We start from the raw sequence: 23,512 nt of genomic DNA, 5'->3' as shown, positions 1-23,512 counted from the left end.
ATAACATCAGCACAAAGAGTTTTAGAATTACAGGCGCTAATGGCAGTGGAACCTTTCCTCATCTTCCACGAGGACAGGGTGTCTTTAAGAACTAACGCTACGTTTATGCCAAAGGTGGTATCAAGTGTGGCTCTAAACCAAACTATTTACTTGCCAACCTTTTATCCAAAACCACAGAACAAAGGGGAGAGACTACTACATTCTTTGGACATTCACAGGCAGTTGCGCTTCTACTTGGACAAAACTAAAGCTTTCAGAAAATCTCAGCAATTATTGGTAGCATACGCTGCAGGAGCACAGGGAAAAGCCATTTCAAAGCAGACTATTTCAAAATGGATAGGACACTGTATACATTTCTGCTATACCCACCATGGGAAACCTGTACCTAGCAGCATTAGATCTCACTCCACCAGGGCAACAGCCACTTCAACTGCCTACCTCAGAGGAGTACCTACCAAGGATATTTTGGAAGCAGCAACATGGAGTTATGTGCATACCTTCACCAAACATTACCATTTGCCTTTATACTCCAAATCCAGAGCTGGCTTCGCCACTGCTGTACTGCAGGGCCTTATAGCCACCCCTAATGCCTTATAGATCCAGCCTCCCTACCTCAGCTTTGGGATTCCACCCAAGTGTAATGACCGCAGCAGTGTAACATGATGAACATAGTACAGTTTTGTACCTACCATAAATGTAGATGTTCGAGTGTAAACACTGCTGCAGTCCAGGTTACCCTCCCTCCTTCCCCTCTTACTTTCTGGTACTTACCTAGGTCATCTACCCTTTATTACCTATGGGGAGTATTTGCTGTTAACTAAAAATGGTTGTTTGCTTTTATTTTGTATATTTTATTAGCAATGTGAATTGCCTACCTATTTGGGGGCACCTGACATCTAGGGCAAGAAAAACTGTAGAAAATGGTGTCGGCTGCATCTTATATACCCCTGTCGCACTGACGTCAGGGAGAAGGCGACAGCAACCGACGCCCGACCAAGACTGTGGTACTCAGGCTGACTGGGGAACCGCCTGATGGCAGGATAACCCAAGTGTAATGACTGCAGCAGTGTTTACACTCGAACATCTACATTTATGGTAGGTACAAAACTGTACTTTTTCTGAGTACACCCACAAAAATTACTCTAGTCAAAACCTGCCTTTTGCCCTCCCTACTCTGTGGAGCACCATTTCTGAATAATTTACAGTCCTCCATAAAAAACAAACTTTTAAGCTGCTACAATAAAATTGCCAAGTTTGCTACTATTTCATCCTCCTTTACCCATCACTGTAAAGCTCTGCATACCCTTAGCTGGCTGGAACTCCCCCTCCCCCTCTCCTACATTCACCTTATAGCAATTCATAAAATAATACACAAACCATTACCTGCCCAGCTCTTACCCCTTTAATCAGCATGTATTTTCCAAAAAGAACTCCTAGATCGGAAGACAAACAACTTCTCACCATAAATAAACTGAATAAATTCCCAGGACAAAGCCTATACTCATACACAGTAGCAAAAAAATGGAACTCCCTACCTCTATTTCTAAACTACCCACCTTCTTTAAATGCTCCCGAAAAGAATACGTTATAAAATCTTGGATATGCTCCTGTGCCAGTCCTGGCTGAATTTACTACATTTCACTCACCCCTTCATCCTAGATCACACCTCACAATCCTCTCCAGCCGCCTACTCCCCTCCTTTTTGTTTTCCCCATTACCTTACCTTATTTAATTCATCTCTGCAGATCTTTACCTCTTTCCCCCTTCCCACCTAAGCTACCTGAAGGCACCCTACCCTACACACGTCTTATAATTTCCTTCTCTCCATCTTTCTTCCTTCTATAACCATAATATGAACACCTCTCTCATACTAAGACATCATTCACTGTCTTCAATTATGTAATGTCTGATATCTCTTTAAATATCTTATTAAAATTCTCGGGTCTCATTTACCATTGCTGCGGTAGTGTTGCCGCCTCATAGCAAGACGTTGTCCCGTTCGATTCTCAGCTAGAGCGTCTTCTGTGGAGACATGTGTGAATGGGCATACCTTCATTGAAGGTTGTGCGTTAGGGCCGGCAACTCAGCACGTAAAAATCAACTGCCAATCATTAGCGGACCGGAGTTCCGCTGTGGCGACCCCTAACCGGGAAAAGCCGAAAGACGCAACAAAATCTATGTAACAAATAATATGACTATTGAATTTTTATTTTTCCTCACATATTCTCTTCAACTCATGTTATTGCTTTTCGTTGCACTCTATTCTGAAATATATATTTGCCAGTCGCTGGTTCTCAGTGAGGAGCTTTTGCAGCCCCTGACGCCCGCTACCTCAGTGCCACAGGCCGCTGACGACTCCCACGTGGAGCCAGCTAGGCCTCTGGATACTCAAGGTATTGGACACTCGGAAATCATTCCCTCAAATGGGTCCGGAGCCGCTGAGCAGGCATCGGCTTCTGAGGGTGTTTTCAGACTTACACAGCTATATGTAAAGCCTACTTCAGCTTCTAAAGCAAAGACTAAATCAGCTTTAAAGACAAAGAAACAAGTACAGCATTCTCCAGGACAAACTTCCATGCCTAAGAAACAGATGCTCAAAATGGCCGAAGACCTTATTACCTTGATCAGGGGTTCCCATCCCCCTCCTGACAAGAAGCCTAGGCAAGAGACAGACTATGACTCTTCAGATCAGGTTTCCATTTCCTCTGACTCCTCTTCTGTACAGGAATACTCTCTTCCTCCCTATGAGGATTCTGATGCTGAAGAATCCATTCCTTCAGCCTCTCCTCCTGAGGATTATTCTTTTGGGGAAACCCTGCATACCATGAGGGAGCACTTCCACTGGGAGAGCCAATATTACTCAGAATCAAAGAAAAGGCTTAGAGATTTTCTTTTACTTCCTCAGCACAGGCCTATTGCTATTCCCCCTGTGCTAGACATTGTAGATGATGTATTTTCAGAGTCCGGCCTTTCTCCAGACTCCTTACCTCCAGTTCCTGTTAAACCAGACAGATACTACAGGGTTCCAGATTCACATCAATTTCTTTATAAAAACCCTGCTGCTGACCCAGAAACTATTTCTCAGGGTCCCAAAGGGGTTAAGGCCGCCACTGCAAAAACCCTGTCTGTTCTGACAGGGATTCAAGGGCACTAGACAGATGGGGGAAAAAGGTTTACACTTCTGCTACTTTGGCTGTGAGGGCTTTAAATTGTCAATTTCATATGATTAAATATCAGCAATTCTTAATGTCACTGTTAAAACAGAAAATGTTGGCCAATTCTGATTGTGCAGAAAATAAGGAAATGCAGGATTTATTGCATGCAACTGAACAAGTGGGAAAGCATACATTGCAATGTGGTTTTGATTCTCTGGAGGCCTCCTGCAGGGCCGCAGTTATGGGTTCTGTCATTAGGAGGCATGCTTGGTTAAAGGAACAAAATCTGCCTGATCATGTTAAAGCAAAATTATTAGATGCTCCATTACAGCACGGTACTTTATTTGTTGTTAAAGCAGAGGAGGTTTTGAAGAAAATGGAGGACAAAGCAAAAGCTATGCAAACAGTAAAGGATTTTTTTACAGGTTCAGCCACCAAGATTTAGCAGGAACTGGCCTGCAAAGAACTTTTCCTTTCCAGTGTCGGACAGGCCACAAAGAGGCAGATACAGATGTCCCAGAGGCAGAGCCCAGCCCCAGGGCTCATACAGGCCTAAATAGTGGGGCGCTTCTACCTCCAAAAGTGGAGAAAACAAAGCACAGCCATATAGGAAACAGGGCCAATGACTTTCCTCTGCCAGCACCAATCACTTATCTTCTTGCAGCCGCCTTTGCGGGAAAACTAGCACTTTTCTCTCAAAATTGGCACATGATCACCCAGGACAAATGGGTACTGAATATAGTGTCCCAGGGCTACAGGTTCCACTTTCACACCCTGCCAAAGGCAAAAGGTATGCCAAACCTGCCACACAATCAATGGGCAGAGGCACAAATACAAATGTCGTCCCTTATGAACATGAGGGCCATTCAGCAAGTACCACAGCAAGAGCAGGGACAAGGATTTTGCTCAAGACCTTTTTTGGTACCCAGAAAGGACAAAGCCTGGAGACCAATACTGGACCTGTCTATTCTAAACACATTTCTGGACGTTCCAAAATTCAAAATGTTAACTCTGCAGCAGCTTTTGCCCATGCTGGGCAAGAAGGCTTGGCTTGTAACTTTGGACCTAAAAGAGGCATACCTGCATGTCCCAATCAGACAATCATGCAGAAGATACCTCAGATTCATAGCTGGCTCAATGCACTACCAATTCTCTGCACTGCTCTTTGGCTTATCTACTGCGCCCAGGGTCTTCACAAAATGCCTGGCACCAGTAATTGCATTTTGCAGACAAAGAGGAATTCAAATATATCCTTACTTGGATGACTGCCTTATACAAGCAGAGAACAAGGACACTCTACTAAAGCATCTGGCGTTCGTAAAAAGATTATTAATTTGCCTAGGGTACACAGTAAATGAAAAGAAATCAAAACTAGTACCCTCTCAAGAGATAATATTCCTGGGTGCAAGCTTAAATACAACTGCCCAGATGGCTTATCTCACGCCAGACAAACAAAGGCAACTAACTCCTTACTTCAAAATGTTGGCAACAAAGACCCAGTTATCTGCAAGAAAAATTCTGCAGGCTTTGGGCTTCATGGCATGCTGCATTCTGCTAATTCCATATGCCAGACTGCATATGAGGAAACTTCAATGGTACCTAAAAAGTGTCTGGACTCAACATTGTCAAAGCCTGGAAGCATTAATTATCCTCATTCCTTGCCTTCAACAACAACAGATGCATCAGATAATGAAAGGGGAGCACACATTGCAGGAAAATGTATTCAGGGCACATGGTCCACAAGCCAAATTCATCTACATATTGATCAAAAAGAGATGCTAGCTGTTCAGAATGCCTTGACAGCTTTCAAGGATCTACTCCATCCAGGAGAACTACTGATAAGGACGGACAAAACTACAGTCATGTGGTACATAAACAAGCTGGGAGGCACACATTACTACCCCCCTGCAGACAAGCCATGACTTTGTGGGACACAGCATTGACTTATCAAGTACACCTGCAAGCACAATTCCTGCCAGGAAAGAACAATGCTCTGGCAGACGAACTAAGCAGAAACCTCATGGATCCCCACGAGTGGAAACTGGATCCACAAGTCTTCAGTATGCTAACAAAGGAGTGGGGATGCCCAGACATAGATCTGTTTGCCTCTCCTCACAACTGCCAATTACAGAAATTCTGCACAAGGACTTATCGCAAGCAAGCATGGAAAGTGGATGCTCTGTCATTCAGCTGGAAAAGTCTAACAGTATATGCCTTTCCTCCTCTGCCTCTCCCCCCCAAGGTACTCCTAAAGGTCAGACAAGAGAAGCCAAGAATGATTCTGATTGCCCCAGACTAGCCACGCCAGCACTGGTACCCAATCCTAAAAAGCTTGTCTCAAGGCCCAGCCTGGACATTGCCTCTAATTCCTCACTTACTGACCCAGCGAAACAATCAGATTTTGCACAGCCAACTCAGGACCCTAAATCTGGCAGCATGGCGGTTAATGTAACCATTCAAAACACACCTCTCTCTAAAGCAGTGATGGATGTTATTTTGGAGGCTAGGAGGCCCAGTACCAGAAAATCTTATGCAGAAAAATGGAAAAGATTCTGTGCTTGGAACCAGGCACAAGGAATTGACACATCTGTACCAAATATTCCTCAGATTTTACAATACCTAACTGAGATGCTGGACAAAGGCCTATCCTTTTCATCAATTAAAGTTTATGCCTCTGCCATTTTAGCTCATTACAATATGGAACCTCCTATTTTTTCCCATCCATTGCTAAGGCAGTACCTCAGAGGGGCCAAAAACATAAGACCTCCAAGGAGAGCCCCAATATCTGCATGGGACCTCAGTTATGTCTTGGAAAAACTCACACTGCCGCCTTTTGAGCCAGCCAATATAGCTGATATAAAGTTTTTATCTTGGAAAACAGCTCTGCTCCTAGCAATAACCTCTGCAAGACGAGTTTCAGAGTTGCAGGCACTCATGGCTGTGGAACCTTTCATAATTTTCCATCCAGACAGGGTTCCTCTAAGGACGAACCCAACATTTATGCCTAAGGTGGTGTCCAGTGTGGCCCTTAACCAAACCATTAATTTGCCTACCTTTTATCCAAACCCTCAGAATAAGGGTGAGAGACTTCTGCATTTTTGGACATACACAGACAACTACGCTTCTACTTGGACAGAACTAAAGCTTTCAGAAAAACTGAGCAACTTTTAGTGGCATATGCTGCAGGATCTCAAGGAAAGCCTATTTCAAAACAGACTATTTCAAAATGGATAGGCCACTGCATTCGTTTCTGCTACTCACAACATGGCAAATCAGTGCCCAAGGGCATTAGGCCTCATTTTACCGGGGCAGCAGCCACTTCAGCAGCCTTTCTCAGAGGAGTACCAACCAAAGACATTTTAGAGGCTGCAACTTGGAGTTCAGTGCACCATTTACCTCTCTACTCTAAATCCAGAGCAGGTTTCACCACTGCAGTTCTGCAGGGCCTTATAGCCTCTCCTAATCCTATTTAGGCCCAGCCACCCAACCTCAGCTTTGGGATTCAACCCAAGAGTAATGACTGCAACAGTGAAACACGATGAACATAGTACAGTTGTGTACCTACCATAAATGTAGATGTTCGAGTGTATTCACTGTTGTTCTTTGCTGGTACTTCCCTATACTTCTCTATCTTATACAACCTATGTGGTGTATTTGCTTGTAGATGAAGGAAATGTTTATTTTACTGCATGCATAATTATTGGCATAATTTTTTAGCCTACCATTTTGGGGGCACCCGACATCTGGGGCAAGAAAAACTGAAGAAAATGGCATCGGCTGCATCTTTTATACCTCTGGCGCATTGACGTCAGGGAAGAGGCAACAGCAACCGACGCCAGACCTAGACTTTGGAATTCAGGCCGACTGCGGGTAGCCTGCCAGCAGGATAACCCAAGAGTAATGACTGCAACAGTGAATACACTCGAACATCTACATTTATGGTAGATACACAACTGTACTTTTCTGGCCCATTCAGACTTTCCTGGTAAACAATTGTCAAATAAATAAACAAATAAATGTGTGCTCCAGGACACCATTGAAGAAGGCTTGGAACACAGATGCATTCTTTTTTTCCCCCTTGGACAGGAATATTCCTATATACTTTTCCACCATTTCCACTAATATCCAGGGTCATTCTGAAGATTCAGAAGGACCCCAAAGATCGTTTTGATGACTGACTTCTGAGCCAGGCAGCAGTGGTTCTTCCTTCTTTTGGAAATAGCTAACGATTATCAGAAGCTTCCTCACAGACTGGACCCACTCACACCAAACAAAGGGGTGTTTGTTACATCCCAGTCCTAAAAAAATGTCAACTAGCTGCCTGGATTATAGATTCTTAATATCTTTTAGGCACCTATTTTTGAAGAATGTGTATTAAGTATTAAAGGAGGCAGGAAAACCCGCTACTAGAAAATCACATTAGTAAATGGAAAAGATTCTGAATGTGAAATTTTATTTTTGAAAGTGGTATTGTGTACCTCCTAAAAGCAAGTGTCTTTTCCATGGGATGTTAATTTTGTGTTGGAAAAAGTAACTACTGCTCCATTTGAACTGGCTCATCAGGTTGACTTGTGGTTCTTAACATGGAAAACAGTTTTGTTGGTTGCTCTGATCGCTGTAAGAAGAGTAAGTTGCAAGCTCTTATGGTGTGTCAGTTTTATCTCACTTCAACAAAGATATGATTTTTTTAAGAACTAATCCTTCCATTATGCCTAAAGTCAATTTCTAGTTTGCTTTGAGCCAAACTATCCTTCTTCTTGTTTTCGTTCCACAATGCCCTGGATATCCAGACACTGCTGATGTACTATCCTGACAGTATTTAGGAGCCTCAATTTCTTGTGAAGGTAAAAAGAAAGGACAGATTGTGTCAATGCAAACTATTTCCCAATGGTTGTGTTGTGCTATTACCTTTTGTTGTATCCACCACAATAAGGCAGTTCCTGGCAGAGTCAAGGCTCATTCTACCAGGGCATTGGCTGCTTCTGTGGCTTTTTGGAAAAGGTTGGTTTGTAGAAGTATTCCAAAAGCAGCAACTGTTCCTCAGTGCATACCTTTACAAAGCACTACAAACTAGATTCCATTTTCAGATCTAGGACAGGCTTTACTAGGATGATTCTCAGGGGCTCCTGGGGCATCATCCTTTCTCCTCCATATAGCTAAGGCTACAGCAGCAGTAAACAATATTGTGATGCCCGTGCCCTGGCCCAGCAATCAAGAAGCCCCAATCCTCACCACTAACACCAGAGAGGGCATCTCATATATGAGTAAAGGATAACAAATACACACAGTAAAGTGCAATTTCCCGTAAGAGCACACATAGATCACAGTCAGCCCAGGGCTGGTCACTCCCTTGCTCTCCAGGTCCCTAATAAGAATCCCCACTGACACAGCTATAGGGTCCAGATCTCAGCCTAGTGGGCAAGCTAAAACCTCTAGCACCCTCTCTGTCCAACCAGTGCTTTGTGTCCCTGCCCAAGTAGCTGACACTCACGCAAACACACATGCACTTTGAGAAGTGTTTATACAACCACACAGACACCCCTGGGGAAGGCTGGCATAGTTTCTCCAGCTGTGCACCTTTCTCCCAGGCTATATGGTAGTTCCACTTGCCACCACCCACTAATACTTATCAGCTACTCAAAGGCCCTTAAAAGGATGTCCAGTTATTACTGTGCACTATTATTATCCAGTTGGTAGTTGTGACTACGTAGTCAAGGCTTATTAGAGTGATTTGGTACAGGATCAATATAAGCATGCAGTATACTCTTAGAGCTTAACTTATCTCTACACAAAACAGCCATAGTTAAAAGGGTTTAAAATATTTAATAAATAATTAAAAACACAAGACAAGACTTTCTTCTACACAGTGCTAGTCAAGAGTTCAGAAATCACAGAGAAATACTTAAACTAACACAGTAGTAAAGTGCTGACGTCGTAGAAAAACACTTAGTTTAATCTTTCTAGTTTCTAGCTATTTCTAAAAGAAAACACAAGTCTAAGATAACTTACATATGACCACAGGCAGTGCTGAGTTGGATGGTCAAGACAAAAATGCTTAATGCCTTCTGATTCTCTCTGTTTAAATTGCTATTGCAGTCCTGATTCCCATTACATCACTTTTTTACACTTTCCTGATGTTCCCAGGCTGACAGAAACTGCATTTACATTCTTTTACACCTAGGCAGAAACCAGAGTAATGAAGGACATTCCACATGTAAATTCTGGTCAGTAACTTTAGCCTTAAAACAATAGGCAGAAAGCCTTCATCTAGCCCGACTGGAGTCGTATTGTAAACATCAAAGACAGTCATGAAATAATTTCAGTTTCAAAGGACAGACAAGAAATGCTTGACTTAGCTTGACTTAGCTTTCTTTACAGCAGAGGGCAATGTTGCTACATTGTTTTGAGTTAACATTTCACAGCATATTCTTTCATTTAAGAAAACAAGCCTGTAATTCAACATTCATATTTACAAATGACAGAATTATGTATAAAATCCTATCCGGCTAGGCTGGCAGCCTTCACAAATATGATGAACATACATACATACAAATATTTCATGCACAAGCAATAATGCCCTTCTAGCCTGCCAAGATACCAAAACAGTTAATGTTAAGTTGTCTATCTCGCCTTCATTCTTGCTTGTTGGGATCAGAGCCGATCCTCGGCTCTGACTCTGCCATCTTCAGTAGCTCGAGAGCTGTTTACTGGCTCGGGGCTACCCCTTATCCCCTAATGCCTAGCAATAGCTACCCAGATCTCATTTGCTGCTTCAGCTGCGAGGGTGTCATTTTTCTGGCTCAGGCTCGTATATTTAGCTTTTTGTGTAAACTTTCCTTGTAAATTTAAATTTTTGTCAAGTATTTCTTCCCATTTAGAATAGTTATACTTGTTGCTGTTAGTTTTTCTTGTATCTCGCCCTTGTGTTCGAACTTGTTTAAGTTAGAGAGTTCTCTCTGCCCCTCCCCCATCCTTAGGTTAGCCGTTTAACTTAGAGGCTCTCCTTTTTCTCTTATTGTTAAAAAAAAAAAAAAAAAAAATATATAATAATATTGTAGTTAGTATAGTACTGGTGTGTTTGTCTAGCTTAGTACTGTTGTTTGTTTGTAGTCACTTCTTAGTCCTCCTTTTTTTAGTACAGCATGTCTAAGGAAGCTAAGTTTTCTGGTTTTAAGAAGTGTGACTCATGCTGTCAGAAAATGTCTCTGACAGGTGGGCACACTAGTTGCATCTACTGTTTAGGCGCTGTTCACCTGCAGGACTCTTGTTCTATTTGCCGTGCTTTTAGTCCAAGAGTCCTGCAGGAGCGTAAGAACAAACTAATTCTTAGGGGTCTGTTAAAACCCCAGGATTCACAGGCAAAGAGTTCACAGCCAGTGAAATCCCCAAAGTCCACTAAGCCGTCGGCTCCATCCTCAGAGCCGACTCCTCTGCTGGATTTACCTTCTAAGTCGGTACCGGCTGGCACCGACAAGACAGCCTCCCCGTCGGCTCCATCAGATGTTTCAGAGCCATCACGGAGTCACAAGAGGCTGAGGTCCCCTTCCTTAGAGTCGGTGCATTCGGCTCCTCGGTCTCCATTGCTTCAAAGTGAGCATAGCCACCGGTCCTCTCACTCCACTCTGTCCTCTAGACTGTCGGATCACGATGTGGAGAGAGTAGTCAGTAGGTTTCTAAAGTCGCAGGCACTAGCTAAATTATTGTCCAGCCCTCCTCAACAGGTATCGGCTCCGTCCACTTCACTTGATGTTCCTCCTCCGACTCCAATGAGTTCAGAGCTGGAGTTCGTTGGGGTTCGGGTAGTGGAACCGTTGGCTCTGATCACCAAATCCTCTTCGGTTCCGACCTCGGCTCCGATTACCTCGATACTTCCTTCGATCGAGCTATTGAAGATGGCCGAGTCGGAGCTGAGGATTGGCTCCGATCCCAACCAGCAAGAAAGAAGATGAGATGAAGACAACTAACATGGAACGTTATGGTAAGTACATAACTTCTTTTTCCCATAATAAGTGTCCAGCCTGTTCTTTAAAGAAAGCACTAGCGTAGATATTTTTATACAATTTGGTAGTCTGTTTTATGCATCAGCTTCTCTTTCAGAGAACCAATTAGTACACATCTCATTCCTATAGATTCTTCTGCATAGGTTGTCTGATGAGTCTCTACTACTTTTTGATAACCCCAAACAGTCCCAGAGGTTGTTGTCTCTAAATCCCCTATACCTCAATAAGGGCTCCTCTTAAGTATCAATATGAGACACTGTACAAGTTCAGATATTTTAGTTTCAAAATTACTTAAATTTTTACATCCATGGATGCCTTTGGTATATTCCCACAGTGCTCTTTCCAGTTTACTCATGCTTGTTTTTTTTAAGGTTTTCATATTGTTATTTCATACTCATGTTTGGGTCTAATGTAACCAACAAGTAATGATTTCATCATTTCTGATTTCCTAGATTATCTAGAACTATTATGACTTATAGTTTTATAATTATCATTAACCAAACTGGTTGATGAACGTAGTAAAGTTGTGCAAGTAAACATACCATAACAGTAGATATTCAAATTATCACTGTTGCAGTAGCCACCATCTCCCTCTATTCCCTTTATTTTTGTATGTTTTTATTGTGAAAACGGTGTGAGAACTCCTAGCTTTTGTTTCCTAGCACTGATATTTTCATGGCTCTAGCCTTCCTCCCTCTCTCTGTTGATATGAAAGACTTGGTGTTCAAACCACTCTTTTTCTTTGGCTCAGCTTGAACTGAGTAACTGATTGGGCAGATGGAAGGTGCCCTTTAAGGTTTTGGAGCTGGCCAGCTGTTGTATCTAGCGTTGCCACCTTTTCAAATGGCCAAAGTGGGACATTTTTGGGACACACATCAGTACAAAGGATAGAACTTAACTTTTTTTCCTAAATAAAAACTTATTCTTGTAGCAGTTTAGTTGCTTATTATGTTTCTTGTAACATTTAGGTATTTTAGATACAGAAATAACTGTTTTATGCAACTATTACATAAAATATGGGACATAATTATGTCCTACAATCTCAGGACATTTGCCCTTTTTAATATTTTTTGTCAGGACACAATTGCCCAAAGAGGGACTGTCCCTCTCAAAGTGGGACAGGTGGTAACCCTAGTTGTATCCTGTGCGAGATATAACCCATATAGCTAAAGCTGCTGCAGCAGGGATCATTTAAACATTTATTGTTATGATACGTTTACTTAAACAACTGTACTTTACTATGAGTGCTCTTCTGAGATCTGCTGATATGGTAAGTGTACTTATTCACAACTTTGCTGTTTTGTGGCATATTTGTTTACTAAGCTGGCGTACTCATCAAAACTACCCATTTTCTCATTCTGAATAAATCAGAAGTAAAGTTTCTATCTTTTTTTTTTTAGATTAATCTGAAATTTGGATTGAGGAGACCAGAGGCACGCACCGGTACAGAGACAGATACCTGTACAGCTTGTGCTGGGACCTTAATTCTGGAGTTTGCTGCTCTGAGTCGCTTTACAGGAGAATCAATTTTTGAGGTTGATTTTCTGTTACTTTAAAGAAATACATTGAATGATTATTTTGTAATGGAAATCAGAGGCATATTAACTAATGCATTTCTAAGCAAACTTTTAAAGAAACATTTTTATAGAGTTTTAATGTAGTTACTGTATTCTATGAAGATGTGACTCTGTCAGGCAGTTCCTGTCAAAGAACATTAATAATATTCCATGAGATAGATAGTCTCTATTGCTTTTTTGTCTATTGGGGAGAACATTTAACTCATTAACATAAGGTGGTGGTGTCTCCGCATACAGCATTAGTGTCACATTACACACACTCTTCAGTTCTGGGATAAGTTAGTTTTCTTGTATTTTTATTTTAAAAAGAAAGCTTAACTCTGTGTTGGGGGGGGGGGTGTATACTGCCAAAGCAGTTCTAGTCTGTAAAGCACAACAGTGTTTTCCCTGAATGGGTGTTTTTAAACTTTTTTATTGACACTTTGGGTTGTAGAATTTTTGATATACCTTTTGCTACACAATACTGAGGAATATCTGCAGGCATATTGTACTGCTTGAATCTAACTAAACCTGCCTTTTATACAGGTGAAGTGATTACCTGTATAAAAGTGTGCCTTTATGTGTACATTTTGGATTTTTTATGTCTGAATGTTAATTGTTGGTGAAATAGAGGAATTTTAGCTAAGATCATGTGTAGTATTAATGGTGTAGTGTTAACTGTAGTGTAAGCAAAAAATAAACTTTGCTTATGTGACATTGAGAGAGGTGAGTCAGTGGAACAGCAATATGGAAGTTGTCCAAATTAAAAGGAAAAATGTCCAGAACAAAATCTAATTCTGGAGGAGAGCATGGTTTCCTGAAATCCTGTTAGTTTCACTACAGATTACTGACATGAGACCTTGTCTTCCATCCAGATCACTCTCTTCAAAACATATTTGGAAGCATTCTAACGATGGAGAAGCTGAGCACTTCATGTGTGCCAAGGCTCCTACTTAAAAGGCTGTGCCTAGTTGCCCCATTTCCACAGTCTAGTTTTCTGCCTCTTCATCTTTTGATTTGCGATGAAATACGCTTTTATGAAACAAAATGCAACGTGAGTTTTCCCCACCTTAGAAACCCTTGTGCCCTGAGATACCTATGCCTCCCAAAGTCTAGGGGTTGGAATAACTGTTGCCTGTAGCCTGGAGAATGATAAGGATATACATTGTCGTGGGTTCTGTTTTTATTACCTGAAGGCACCCAAAGCCTCCCTTGCATGTGCTGTTCATCAGTGATAGTAGTATTGGGTTTTGCATCCCATGACTCATTGGATAGCTATTCAGAAGAGCTGTTGTTTGGTGTTTTAAACACTAAACCTTACTTTGTACGTTTTGGCAGTCCTTTTACCAAATGGAGCCATCTTTCATGCTAACAAATGGCACTGTATATTCTCACTGTGGATAACAAAATTATCTTAATGATCTGTTGTGTTTCTAGTGCTGTTAGGATTTTTTCTGTGTGGAATTTTCTTTAATTAACACAAACCCTCTTTCACTCGCAAATAACTACATGAATCTGTCGCGTAACAGTGGCGTCTGTGTGTAAGAGTGTTTTCAGGCAGTTTATTGACACAAGGACTTAATTCTTTTAGCTGCCAATATGTGAGCTTGTGCAAGTCACTGAACCAGATAGTGCTTTGAGGCAATTGGGCTAAGTTCTCCTGGCCTGCATGCCTAGTAATTACCTGTGAACCAAAGATGGCTACTACTCATAGGTTCATAGGTAGGTACTAGGCTATCTGCCCGAAGGCATTTATAAGCTTAGCCGGAATGTGTTGGCTTTCGCCGCCCCCTTAGATTAGTTCCCTGTGCCTCTGTCAAGCAGAACCATTGAAGTGATCCCTGGGGTAAACTTTCTGTTTCCCATCCACTCGTCAAGATTTCTCTTGAAGAGGGTTAGCGAGGAGCTCTGCCTAATGTAGATTGGAATCTTGTTCCAAAGCATGGGAAGTCTGTGGGACAGGAATCTATCCATCCAGCACTTCCTGTTTATTGTTGCGGTGAGGTTTAGATCCCTGGAGCATGTGGCTCGAAGGGGATATGGTTTTCTTTAGGTGGAGCATGTCCATTAATTCTGGGTTGGACATGGCCTTGTATGTTAGGCAGAGATCACCTTTGAGTAGGCGGTATGCAACCGAGTACAGCTGGAGTTTCTTCAGTCGAGCTGCGTAGGGCATTTGCTTGAGGCCAGTGACCCCCCTTGCTGAGGTCCTTCTGTGGTCTTTCCAGTTGTTGCAGGTGTCTTGTAAGGTACATCCCAAATGGGGCATTGTACTCTATGATGGGTCTGATGGGTGATGTGTAAAGGGGCCCAATGACCTCTTTCGATCTGGATGCAAACCCTTTTGTGATTTGGTGGGCCACATGAAAGATTTTCTAACCACTTTGGCAATGTGATTACCAAAGGCGAGGTTACTATCTACTTGGGTCGCCAGATCCCTTATTACGTATTCTGTATTTAGGGGGCTACCACCTATGTGGTAGTTTGTGGATACTTTGTTTTTTCCAAAGGGGATGACTATGCACTTTTTGGTATTTAGCTTGAGGCCATGGTTTTGACACCAGGTATCTGTCTCAGTGAGATCCTTTTGGAGGATGTCTGTGTCAGCCAGAGAGTCAGTTATAGCCCCTAGTTTGCAGTCGTCTGCAAACTTGGTCAGCCATAGTCCTCCTGTGCTTACCTGTACCTCTGAGAAGTATATGCCGAACAGGAGGGGTCCTAGGACTGAGCCATGGGGAATGCCACTTGGAACTGGTTTAGAGTCAGATCTAGCTCCCGCAACTCTTACCATGTGGGTTCTGTCTGTGAGCCAGTTGGCAACCCATCTCGTGACGTAGGGGTTTATGTTCAGGCTGGTGAGCTTGTCTATAATACTTGAGTGGGGAATGGTATTGAAGGCATTTGCGAGGTCTAGGTAGGCTGTGTGGACTACCTTTCCCTTGTCTGTAGCTTTGGTAACTGTCTGAAAGAAGTCCACTAGGTTTAGGAGGCTTGATCTGCCCTTAACAAAGCTGAACTGGGTAGGGTCCTGTGTTTGGAGGTTCCCAATGTCTCTGTTAATGAGATCCATGATGATGCACACCATAGCTTTGCCGACCAAGCTAGTCAGGCTTATAGGGCGATAGTTCCCAGAGTCCATTGTGGCTCCACCTTTGTGGAGCGGAATAACTGTTGCTGTGCGCCACTCTGTGGGCATGTAGCCTGTAGAGAAACTGAGTTTTAACAGTGTGTTTAGGTGAGGGGTTAGTTCGTCTTTGAGCTCGTGTAGGACGCAGCCTGGGACACCATCCGGTCCCATTGATGCTGTGTTTTTGGCTTTGGAGAGGGCTGTTTTAACCTGAGTGTCTGTGATTTCAGGGGCACTGCATTCTTCTGGTATAGTTATGGTCCCTTTTGGGGGTGGGGGGTGAAGTTTGCACTGAATCTGTCTGCCAGGATGTTGGCTATATCGGTCGGTTCAGTGTATTTTGTGCCATTCTGCACTAACTCCGAGCAGATCTAAGAATTGCCACTTAGATTCTTGACATAGCTAAACAATGCCTTGTGGTTATCTTTGGAGTCCATGGCAATTTTTCTTTCGAAGCTAGCCTTGGATGATTTTATGAGGGAATGTAGTTTCTTGCTGATACTGATCAGGGATGTCTTCCCTTCGTGGGATTTTACTGTCTTATGTACTAGTTTCCGCCTTCTATTGTATAGCTTGTTTATGGCAGGGGTCCACCAGACTGGTTTCCTTTTCTTGGAGGAGTGAGTCTTGGTTTTGTTTGGGATAGCACGATCCATGCATTCTTGTAGGTGCCCGTAGAGTGCATTAGTAAAGGATTTTGCAGCTTGGACAGTGTTCTCCTTTAGCACGGGTGCTTTAAAACTTTCCATGTCGGTCTTAAGTAATGTGAAGTTTGCTTTTGAAACGTTTTTCACGGTGGTTTCTTTGACCGGGAGTGGTGGCAGAATGTGGATATCCAGAGTGATTAGTTTATGGTCAGATCTAACCAGCGAGGGGTTGACCTCTGGTGTGGAACACTGGTTGCCCATGTTGGTGATGACCAGGTCCAGTATGTTGTCACCTCTGGTGGGGGTGTTGACCAGTTGATCCAGGACATTTGAGTTTATAAATTCTACGAAATGTTGGGCAAGGGAGTTTGTACTTGAGTAGTTCTCCCAGTTAATGTTTGGGTAATTGAAATCACCCAATATCTGGGTGTTTGGTAGGACCTTTATATTTCCCAGTGTTTCCAGGTATGCGGAGTGGGGTCCTGGGACATGGTGGATGATCTGTAGCAAGCTATAATTTGAATAGTAGTTTTTCCCGTTGTTAGTTACACGTGGATGATCTCTGAAGCATTGTGCTGTGCCACTAACCTGGAGGTGTGGGTATCCTTGATGAATATGGATACTCCCCCACCTTTTGTATTTTGGTCCAGGTTTTGTGGCCGAAATCTATGGCATGAGTTGTAGCCTGGTAGTGCTGGGGTTCTCTCTGGAGCCTTAAACCAGGTTTCTGTTACTGCACATATATCGATTTTCTCCATACTGAGGAGTGCCTCGAGTGCGTGCATTTTGAGGTTTAGAATTCTGGCATTGAGTAGCATTACCCTCAGTTGTTTGTTACTTGTGCTATTTACGGTGGTGGGTTTGTCTTTTGAGCCTTGCCTAAAAGAGGCACTATGGGGGTGGCAAGAGCCTTGGCCAGTATTCAAAAGCCTAAGGGCGACAGGTGCAAGCCATCTCTAGTGAAGCACTGTGGCTTGTCGAGCATGTCATCCCAGTTTGACAGACACTGGATCCCCTTTGAATAAAGAGCTTAGCCAATTGTTGAAATTGATAATTTTTTCTCTATACCGTGGTATCATTCTTGGTGAGGGCAGGATGCTGCTCAGGGTCAGGGTCATACCAGCATGGGCTACGTGATCAGAGAGCTCCTCCATGTCTCTTTTTTTATGTAGTCCATGGAGGTATGGCTGAGGTCATTCACACCAACATGGACAATGACAGAGTCATATTTGTACTTGTTCTGGAGTGACCTGAGTGCTTGTGTTATGTGGTGGAGCCTGGCACCAGACAAGCAGCTAACAGTAACCTTCTCCATGTTCAGCCTAATGAGTGGGACGTCAGTGTGCTTGACTATAGAGTCACCTATTACTAGTGTGCTGGGTATGTTATTTTGCCTTAAGCGCTGTGATTGTGTGGTACACTGGTTTTGTGAAGTATGTGTTTCATGGTTTGTTCTGGCGGGGGTGGAGGTTGCTTGGTTGTCTGCTTTGGATGTCTCTGTTGCTTTTGCAGATTTTTATTTAGAGCCTCTGAGTATGTTTTCATGTATTTGTGTGTTTTTTGCCAGTGCTGGTTTCATAGGTCTCTGTGAGACTGGCGGTGTGATGCAAGTAATTCCCTTCTCCTCTTGACTGCCTAGTCCAGTCTTGGGTTGAGAGAGCTTAGCCTCCAGTTTGGCTGTATAATTGCATCTCTCACATGTATTATTGTTTGGTGGAAGGAGGAGAGGGTTGTCTATGTACATGAGGCAATTGTAACATTGCCTCAAAATGCCCAGATTCACCAGTTGGACTGGAGAGTACACCTGAAACTGCCCTTTGGACCTGCTTGGATAGGTACAGTGAACTGTTTTACTGATTGGCTGATAAGGTCGAATAGAGAACTTTGTCCTTCTCTACATTATAGGGGGTCTAGTACTAAGGTTTATTAGTGCTTGCTATGAGTTTTGAGTAAGTGCCGGGATGAGAAGTGAATGGTTTGATTGCTTAAGTTGAAAAATTTGTCTAGTTCCAAGGGAAAAAAATTGAAGAGTAGACTTTGTGGAGCCGGGAATAGTTATACCCTAGCTAACCGGCGCTGCCCTGCGTGCAAAACCGGGCAAATACGTTTTTTATAGCAGGGAAATGAAAGAGATAGAGATTAGCCCAAAATGGCCAATAAACTACTAATTTCTGGGCTGAAACCACTCTTCCAGAGACAGATAGGCTACTCAAAGCTCCCTTTCTCACAGTGAACAGAGAAACTTCCTTCTATCCAAGTAAGGTATGGGCAAACAGAGAAACTTGTAACACAGCCCTGAATTCAGCACTAACCTGAAAACTGGACTATACTAGCTTAGAAAGGCAGGAAAACAAATATATATATATATTTTTTTCAGAAAATAAAGCAGATAAAATAAAAATAAAAAAAACACTTTAAATGCACAGAAATGGCTATCACACTTGAGTGTGTAGCCTACAACAGTTAAACAGGTAATTTAAACACAAAAACAACTTTGTTAAAGTCCAGGCAGTAAAATAAGTACAATATGTAGCTGAAACAAGCTATTTAAATCACAGAAACTGTAGAAAATTGGCGTTTTAGGCGGAATTAGCTAAAGGCAGCAAGAAAATGCAGAAAAATTATACTTAATCACTCCAAAGCTTCTTTTGTCTCTCTGCTGATGTAGAACTCTGCTGGGCACCAGGCAGGAGCTTGCTGAGCTGAAATAAGAAGGTAACAGACATTTTTGGAAGCCTTCCAAACAAATGAATCAGCTGCTTTTCTGGTACTGTAGAGTCTGCTATGTTTGAGTGAAACTGAGGGGACTTGATGTTGTACCTGTAATCAACACTTACTGTTCTAAACACTAGCTGTCACATTAAGATAGCTTGTTCATAACTGAGTTAAGCAGCTTTTCTCACCATACAGCAAACAGGAAGGGACTATACTGCTCACTCCTTCTCCTGCACTATGAATTTGGCAGCTACTGTATGGCTTTGCAGTATTTGGTGTTACTCCTTCAAAATGACATTTAGTGTGTGGGAGAATGCTATTGCGTGGAAGCTGTTCAGTTTATTTGGGATTCTCTGGTTTGATTAAAGTAAGCTAAGCTCTCATTCTCGCTTGAGTAGGGGAATGTTCCAGAATACCAGTAATATTTTTGTTCCATCGTGATGGTCTCTGCAACATTCAGCTTGAGTTCTTACCTCTTCAGATGCAGAAATGGGAATAAACCATACCCACGACTGTTGCAAAAGACAGGATTTCATGTTATCAGAAAGTAAAGGCTCGCTTAGTTGACTGTCTTATTTTTTAAACACCTTTATTGAATTATCACTTGTGACACAGACGTATTTACATTTATATAAAAGCAATCAAACTGTGTTAAGAAGTTCACATTTACAAACATTATACTTCACATATATTGCTCTATATCATATAACCTAAGCAACATTACATACATTATTCAATTACTGCCTTTTTTAAACATGAAACATCTTTATTAAAGTATCATGTGCAGTGGTAGTGTCGTTGCCTCACAGCAAGAGGTTCTCCTGTTCGATTCTCGGCTGGAGTGCCTTCTGTGTGGAGTCTGCATGTCCTCCCCGCGGTCGAGTGGCGTTCGAAAGACATGCATGAATGGGTGTGCCTTCGCTGAAGGTTGGGTGTTGGGTTGGCAACTCGGCACCATAAAAATCTTCTGCCAATCATTAGCGGACTGGAGTTCCGCTGTGGCGACCCCTAACTGGGAAAAGCCGAAAAGACAAACGTATGACATAGACAGTCATACATTCATGTAAATGAAAACAGTCTACATCAACACAATCCTAGTTGCAAGCATTTTACATCACAAACCATACTAACACACTCCCATATGCAAACATTATACATCACTTATAATCTAAACAATTATTTTCAGTCAAACATTACATAGCTCCTTTAAGTCCTGCCTTCTTTTAGACCTTACTCCCCCCCCCAATTTTTCCTATGCAGTTTGCTCCTATCCTTTTCTAAAAAAATCTCAATTTCAGTTGTTTTATCTCTGTTACTATATTCACTACTTCCAGTATAGTTGGTTTAGATTTTGATTTCCATTTTCTAGTAAGTGCTTTTTTGGCAGCCACCATAATTAGACACAGCAAGGCCTTACAATGTCTAGGTAATTCCGATTTCTGTATCATAGCTGAGAAAAATCATCTCCCTTGTCACACCAATCTGTCCACCCAGCATCTCAGACGGTGTATCCTGCAGGGGAATCTTTAAAGTCTGCCAACTCACCACTCTCCCAGAAAGTATGTTCCCAATTACCTCCTCCTTCCGTGTCACATCTCCAACATTTGCTGTCTACCTGAGGAAAAATTCTCTGGAGTCTACTTGGGGTATAAAAATATATATGTAACCATTTCAAAGCAAAAATCCTAAATCTTCTAGATTTTGTTGCATATTTGGGAGACAAACTTATATCCTCCCATTGTTTCTTTGTTAATTGTTTATCTTATCTCTCTTCCCAATCCTTTCTAACCTCCTCTGATCGATTCTTATACTTATCATGCATTATTTTATATACTGTACTAATTATTCCTTTTTCAATGGCAGCTTCTGTTCTAGATGTGACTAGAAACACTGCCCATGCTAGTCTTTCATGCTATGTTAAAGTGTTTCAGGTACAGAGTCATAGTTTTCAGCAACACCTAAAAATAAGAAAATGTACTTTATGCTGTGTAAATCCCTTTTCACAGGCAGCAATCGCATGTATAATGTCTGCCCTGTGGGAAAGAAGATCAAATCAGATAGTTCTGAAAAAGGGAGAATCTGATGTTGTCAATCTTCATTAATTCTTGACTGATGGGTCTCGGTTCCATCCTCGGAACAGACTCAGCTGTTATATCAAGCTTGCACCAGCCAGAAACTTTCAAGCTAAAGCTACCCATAGTGCCTCTCTTCTCTTCCCCTCAGACTTCGTTTGCCACTGTGCTCTCAACTTAGTGCTAACGTTTATGTATGTCTGTATCTATACATTTTATATATATATATATATATATATATATATATATATATATGTGTGTGTGTGTGTGTAAACACACACACACACACACACACACACACACACATATATTAGCTCTAAACTTGTTACATACTTAATTTGTTACTGCTCTAATTTTTTGAATGTGAGTGATTTTTTTCCCCTTTTACCCTATCAGTAAATACTTGTCTTACCATCATTGGTATAGGCCCTTCCCTCTTACCTCTGGTAATTCTTTAAATACCATCATTGGTATTCCCTTTCTCCCCTTTACCCTTTGTGGGTATTTTCTTTAACTACCATTGTTGGTATGACCTTTCTTTAACAAAAAAATAATTTTTCTTTACTCTGTTTTTCTGTTACTCTTGGGTGTGTATGAGTAAGTTTGTGTCTGTGAGTGTGCCTTCTCAAAAATTTGAAAGATACACCAAGAAGTAAATCACAGACTCGAAACTGTAAAAAAATAGCTGCAGCAGACTATGCTAATAGTATCCTTCAATTCAGTAGTTCTATCTCAGTTCAATGTATGAGTTACAAGTCACCACGTTATGAAATTGTTTCAACAGTTTAGTAAAAAGTACAGCCAGATAAAAAGTAATCCAAGTAAATACCCTCCCACTGGATCACATGGTACATTCAACCCAATGTGCTCACTATTTAAAATTCCATTCATTGTTAAATAATTAATTAAGCAACAAGTGTTACACAAAGTGCACTAAATAAAATGAATCACCATATCTACATGAAAGGTAATGTATACATAAAATGAAAAACATTTTTTATATACATTTAAGTTGTACATTTTAGTTCAGTGTTTAAAAGCTTTGTTGCTATACATTAATTTTAGTTGCCCTTACTTCACATACTTCAGGCTATACTTATGTTAAGTTAACCTGTTTAAATTCTTTAGTCTTAAAATAAATAAAATTGAATACATTTTATTTATTCCTGGGTAAAGGCAGGCATTTGCGCATATTTGCCACACCAGTTCTAACCTCCCTAGTAAAAGGCTATCAGGTCCACCTCTTCCATCTGATCTATAGCTCGGAACTTAAATATGTGCTCTGAATATTCTACTGTGTGTCTTGTAAGTGCGTTCTCTGACTTCCTACGGCTAATATTATATAAATGTTCATATACTCTTTCTTTCAAAGTCCTGATAGTTTTCCCTATATAAAATACATGGCATTGTTGGCATTTTGCCAGGTACACAATCATTTTGGACTGACAGTTAAATTTCCCTTTAGTATAGTGTTTTCTATTTCTAATGTGAAAAGTCTGACCGGTTTCCATGTGCTTACAAAAGTTGCACATTTCGCACTTGGTCATCCCTGGGTTTCTAATCAAACTATAGGACTGATTTTCCAAAATGCTTTTAACATTTCTTCCCTTCCTGAATATAATCTGGGGGGATTTTGGGAGATTCTTGCTAACTGATGGATCATTTTTAAAATCTACCAATTCTTATATAAAATGTCTCACAAATCTCGTGCACTGACACCTTATGATGTCACGAAACTGTAACTTGTAAAGTTATATTCTCAAATAGTGTTTCCCCTCTCTGTAATTCCATTGTCAGTGCAATTAGTTCCTTGTTCGAACCATAAAATGGGTTTGTATATCCTCCTGTTTCTCTTAATATTAATTTCATCAATTAGTTGTCATATTAAATCATGGGGGTGACCCCTATTAAGGAACATTTCTTCAAGTTTTTCACATTCGATCTGAAAATCAGATTCAAGGCTAGTCATTCTAGCAGCTCTTACTAGCTGACCCTTCATCAGAGATCTTTTTTGGTGACACGGGTGACAGCTGGTAAAATGTAAAAAAAACTGTTGGAATATGTTTCCTTTCTGAATGTAGTGCTAACATACCTGTTAATACTATCTTTTCTTAGCTCAATGTCTAAGTAAGAAATCTTGTGCTCCCGATAACTTGATGTAAAACTCAAAAATTCTGTAGTGTTGTTAAAGTAGTTGAGTAAGTCCATGGCTGTTCTTTCATCACCTTTAATAATGACAA

At 41.5% G+C, this 23,512-nt stretch overlaps 1 protein-coding gene across 3 annotated transcripts in view; it reads left to right on the top strand.

The window, feature by feature from the left end:
* Window positions 1-23,512, top strand: part of EDEM3 (ER degradation enhancing alpha-mannosidase like protein 3) — a 1,015,437-nt gene that overhangs the window by 314,221 nt on the left and 677,704 nt on the right. For all 3 annotated transcript variants that reach the window (XM_044085305.1, XM_044085306.1, XM_044085304.1), the window contains exon 7: window positions 12,556-12,690. In XM_044085305.1, coding sequence (XP_043941240.1) covers window positions 12,556-12,690 — 135 coding nt within the window. The remainder of the gene's footprint in view (window positions 1-12,555; window positions 12,691-23,512) is intronic.

Source organism: Protopterus annectens, chromosome 10.part0 (assembly GCF_019279795.1).
Source record: "Protopterus annectens isolate FY-2018-M chromosome 10.part0, PAN1.0, whole genome shotgun sequence".
Classification (NCBI taxonomy): domain Eukaryota; kingdom Metazoa; phylum Chordata; order Ceratodontiformes; family Protopteridae; genus Protopterus; species Protopterus annectens.
This window is presented reverse-complemented; position numbering and strand designations above follow the sequence as displayed.